The sequence below is a fragment of the Cervus elaphus genome, chromosome 12 (genome assembly GCF_910594005.1).
Source record: "Cervus elaphus chromosome 12, mCerEla1.1, whole genome shotgun sequence".
NCBI lineage: Eukaryota > Metazoa > Chordata > Mammalia > Artiodactyla > Cervidae > Cervus > Cervus elaphus.
The window spans coordinates 72432687-72437853 of NC_057826.1; the positions used below are offsets into that span (position 1 = coordinate 72432687).

Genomic DNA, 5167 nt, shown 5'->3' on the forward strand with positions numbered 1-5167 from the left:
TTATACTCTCGTTCTTTCTTAGGTCTTAAAGAAACAAACCAACCATTAGCCCTCCTCACAAATTAGTATGATCTGTACTATAGGCCATCTTCCCCTCCAAGAGAAGTGTACAACTAACGGTTATTCCCTGACTGGAAGAAAGGCAAGATGGCAGCATAGGAAGACACTGAGCTCATCTCCTTCCATGGACACAACAATCCTAAAGCTCTATACAGAGCAACTTTTCCTGAAGAAGACCTGAGGGGAGATTTGACAGCTCCTGCATAGAGATGAGGAAAGATGGAGACACAATATCCGTGTGAATCCAACCTCATCCTCATTGTGATGTCTTGTGATACAGAGGGTCATAACAGGGGCTTAAGTGCAGATTCTCCCACCCTGCAGACAAAACAGCAACTTAAAGCCCATCTAGACAATATAGGAAGAAAATTCACAGTTACTCAAGTATCAGTGACAATGAGTCATGGACTGCTAGAGCCCTCTTTGAGGTCAGAGACATCAGCAAGCATCATGGGTTGAGTACCCTTAGAACCCCACCCTGGCCATTTATTTTCCCTTCACTTCTACTAGATAGCTGAACTCCTGAAGAATAATAAACTCTTCAAGACATGAAGCATGTTTGAGGAGGCAACTTATAATAACTACAATAAAGTGATTAAAAAGGGGCAGCAGGAAGGGAAGTCAGGAGTTATTGTCTCCAGAATGTGAGACAGTAATTTCTGTTATGCAAGCCAGCCAGTTTGTAGTATGCTGTATCACAGCCCTAGCAAACTAGTACAAAAACTATTCTCTATCAGATGAGAAGTGATAGAGAATTTGCTCTGTTACTTAACTAAAAATTAAAAAAAAATCTATTTGTGTAAGAATATGTCTCTTTTTCACTGTAAGCAGAAAGTTTATTTGCGATCTAATGCCTGTGTGTGTCTCTTCTTTTGATGTCTTGGTAAATCTGATTCTACTCTTGATCTGTAGGTAAGGTTGTAAATCCGAACATGGGAACTTTGTGTGGCTGTATTTCTGCAACTGAGAAACTCATGTGAATGTGAAATAGTCCAACTCAAGGAGATATTAATAATTTTTGTACAAAGCCTCTAAAAGAGGCTGACATGAATCTATAATAATACAGCCCATATTGCAAAATTTTTAAAATGAAACTTCTACTCCTTTAAATTTGCTAGATTTTTCAGAAAATTTCTTATAAAAATGACTAACTCAGAAGTGTTTTTCTATGAAAATCCAAATTCACATAGTGAAAATGAATCCTTGGACAATTCAGATTCAATTGATAATATTTTTAATAAAACAGTGATAGATATCCTTTTCAACCTTACCAGTAAAGATTAGAAGACAAGCATTCAGAATTAGAAAAAATGCAAACTTATGTGTTCAATTTGAGTTATAATTCTGACAGCTCTGTAGTGTGTCTATTTAAACAAAATGTTTAATATCTTCAGCAATTTTAAGACCTTTGTTTACTATTAAACATGGTAATTAGTAGATATTCTTTGAATAAGTTTTGAATTTTCAAAGATTGAGTGTTGAAACATTCAGTGGTATGTGTGTGAGAACTTATTTACATCTTTATAGAGTGTCTATATCTTTTGATCAAGTTACTGCTTATGTTCATTTTTGCAACTTTAAGAATACCATTTATACTACCTATAAGAAAATGTGAACAGAATGTGTGTGTGTCTGTTGGGGGTTATATTAGTGTGTTTATGAGTTTTGCTAGTTTACTAAAATGATTGTATATGACAGACAATTCTTCTTTATTTTCCTTCAAGAACTCTCAGTGGAATATAAATTGCTTATGTTGGTTAAAAGTAATAATTAATATGGGTGACTGAGGCTATACTAGAATTAACATGACCAAAAACTGTCAAGGGGAAAAAGGGTACATTTATCCTAAGATAAAATGTTATTCCAGAAATTGAAAGGGGATAGTAAACAACAAAACTGAATGGGTTTGATACATGCATGTAATAATTTTTAGTACTAAAGAATACTAAGCTATAGACACCAAGAATTGGATGTATAATTTGCTTTAATAAAAGTTTGGTATATTAAAATTGGTATATTAAAATTAACAATTGTTAATTGTTAATCAAGGTGTGATTTTTCTTTCACTACAAATAACGCACAGTGTTTTCAATAAAAAGAAGATATTGTTAATGTGTACTTATTAAAGAAGACCTGAATGGATAAAGAGAGCTATAGATGGTTTTTAGGAAACAATTCTAGTTGCTTTGGATATATACCATATAATTATATATGCATATATATAATTTCAAATAATGAGCTAAATTAAAGCAATGATATATATTAGTTTTGACAACATTTGCACAGTAAAGGTTTGATAGGCTTATTTAAATAAATTTAGAAGTGCTATACTATTAAATATTATATTAAAGCAAGACTAGATTTTGGATATCTGTTAGAATGACATAACACATTGATCTTGGTATATTTATTCTGCTTTTAGCTAGAAGCAGTGAATGTAACTCTCTACTTCTGTTTAATTTTCTTAGTAATTAGAGATTCTGTAAACAACTCACAAAGTGTTTTTTAAACAATTCTTAGTAGGAAGAAAATGAAAGGAAAGCAAAATTTCATAAAAATAAATATTGCTATGTTAAACCTTAGTTCCGTCTTTTATGGGGATGGGCTATTGTATGTACTACAATGTATATTATATTTCTTACTATGAATCACTGTCAAAAAATATGAAAGTCAATTCCATAAGGCATCCTCCCCTTACCATTTATTTTCCCTTCAATCACACTCAACAGCTGAACTCCTGAAGAATAATAAATTCTTTAGACATGAAATGTATTGAGTTGGTGACTTATACTAACTACAATAGAGCAATTAAAAAGGGGCATCAGTAAGGGAAGTTAGAAGTGGACAGAGCAGGGGGAAACAGGGAGGAATAACAGGATGGGAAGAAAGAGAAGGAAGAAAGCCTGAGAAAGAAGAGGGAAAGGGGGAAAAGTTTTCCTAGCCCAGAGCCCATAAGTGGCTGAAGAAAAATGAAGAGGAAGATATAGGAAGAAAAAAGGAAGGAAATGTGATGGGTTCAAGTAGCATAATGTTAATCACAGAGAAAAAGCCTGCTGTTTCCCAGATCTTTGTATTCTAAGAACAACTTCTGTGGCTTCTACCCAGAGTTGTGTGACCACTGGGTTCCTACATGCATGTTCTCAGACTGTGTGTTTGCTCTTGAAGAGTCTGCTCTCTTTGCACAGCCCTGGCAGAGATCCGAAGAAGGGTAGAATGTGGGCAAGTTGCAGCATCTAATATGAAGACTCATTTCAGTTCTCATTCAGCAAGTCTCCTGCTAGGTGCTAATAGGAATTCCTGTCTCTGAGAAGGGCTCCTGTTAAAAGGAGAGAGACATGTTCTCCCTGTTCTCAAGGCCATAAAGAAGTTTGCCTTTTTAAAATTTCTAATAGTTACTTCATATGAATATTATTCCTTAGGAACTGAGGCTCAAGATTACTATAATCTTTGATTGTAAATACTTAATATGTAACAGCTCTCTCTTCAGAAGTGAATGTCACTCCCTCCTAAGTCAAAGACAAAATAGACTTGATATCAGTGTGCATAATTAAATAAAGGCAGAACAACCAAAAGCTTCTGTCTGAATTTGATCATCAGTAATGACAGTCAGTAATCAACAAGGGCTCTTTACAATACAGGCATCACTTAAGAAATCTTTCTAAAACTCACTAACTGTCTGCATACTCTCCTCATTGCAACCTTCATTTCTTGATTCCTGAGTGTGTAAATGACTGGATTCAGGAAAGGAGTGAGAACTGCATCAAAGATGGCCAGAAATTTATCCAGGTGGATGGAGGGAGATGGCCATGTATAGACAAATATCAGAGGACCAAAGAACAAGACTACTACAGTGATGTGAGCTGAAAGTGTGGACAGAGCCTTGGATGAACCTGTTGAAGAGTGTTTCTGAACAGTGAGAATGATGATGATATAGGAGATGATCAGAATGAAGAAGGAGCCAATAGAGATGAATCCACTGTTGGCCGTGACCATGGACTCTAGTTGGTTTATGTCTACGCAGGCAAGTTTGATCAACCGAGGGAGGTCACAGTAAAAGCTGTCCAACATATTAGGTCCACAGAAGGGTAAGTTTACCACAAAAACCAGTTGAACTGTGGAGTGGATAAGGCCAATCATCCAGGCAGCCACTAAAAAGGAGATGCACAGTCGTGGGCTCATGATGGTCAGATAATGGAGAGGCTTACATATGGCAACGTACCTGTCAAAGGCCATGGCGATGAGCAGCACCACCTCCACACCACCGATGACATGGATGAAAAAGATCTGAGTGATGCAGCCACTAAAGGAGATGACTTTACGTTTTCTGAAAAGATCATAAATCATCTTGGGAGAAGTGACAGAAGAAACACCCATGTCAATGAAAGAGAGGTTGGCCAACAGAAAGTACATGGGAGAGTGTAGGTGAGGGTCACAAGTCACAGTGAGTATAATGAGGGAGTTTCCCATCATGCTTGCCATGAAAAATGTGGAGGAGAACACAAAGAGGAGAAGTTGTATTTCCCAGGAGTTGGTGAGTCCCAGGAACAGAAACTCTGATACCACAGAGTTATTTGCTTCATCCATGGACTTTGTTAGCATTGTTATCTGAAGGAGGGCAATAGGAAAAAATGCAAATTTTGACAACTGTGTTGATGAATTTGATGATGAAATGTCAAAGTTATGAAAGCCAATTTACATATTAGCATGAAAACTGATGTAAAATGCTCATAGCCTCTAAACTGTGCTCACACAGTAAAACTGGTGGCTGTTATATGGAGCTGTTCTTGCCGCCAACTTATCTCTGCATTTAATACTCTTTTCTTCCTCCATGGGTTGATACACTGTATTACTCATGAGACACAAGAAAATAAACATGAGTGATATGCATTCAACCCCAAATCTTTTTAATTTGGGGTTCAAAACTATTATGATCTGCCCAGTCATATAAAGCTAATCCCTTTTGCAATCTCTTTGAAGCCTTATAAATCTTCATCCAATAGACAGACCTATCTCCTCCTTTCTAGTCCCTACCTCTGGGAACACATTCATCTTCAATATTACTTAAATATTGATTGCATCTGTGAAGTCTTTATTGTTCAGTTCAGTT

General features: G+C 36.2%; 1 protein-coding gene across 1 annotated transcript; it reads right to left on the reverse strand.

Annotated features, from left to right (window-relative positions):
* Positions 1-3705: 3705 nt before the first annotated feature.
* LOC122705228 (olfactory receptor 4F3/4F16/4F29-like) lies at positions 3706-4659 on the reverse strand. Its single transcript, XM_043920466.1, has one exon. The coding sequence runs from the start codon at positions 4657-4659 to the stop codon at positions 3706-3708; it is 954 nt and encodes a 317-aa protein (XP_043776401.1).
* Positions 4660-5167: the final 508 nt, after the last annotated feature.

What these genes read in the sequence shown, in the direction of transcription:
- LOC122705228 (XM_043920466.1), bottom strand. Translation starts at nt 4,659, where the DNA reads ATGCTAACAAAGTCCATGGATGAAGCAAATAACTCTGTGGTATCAGAG.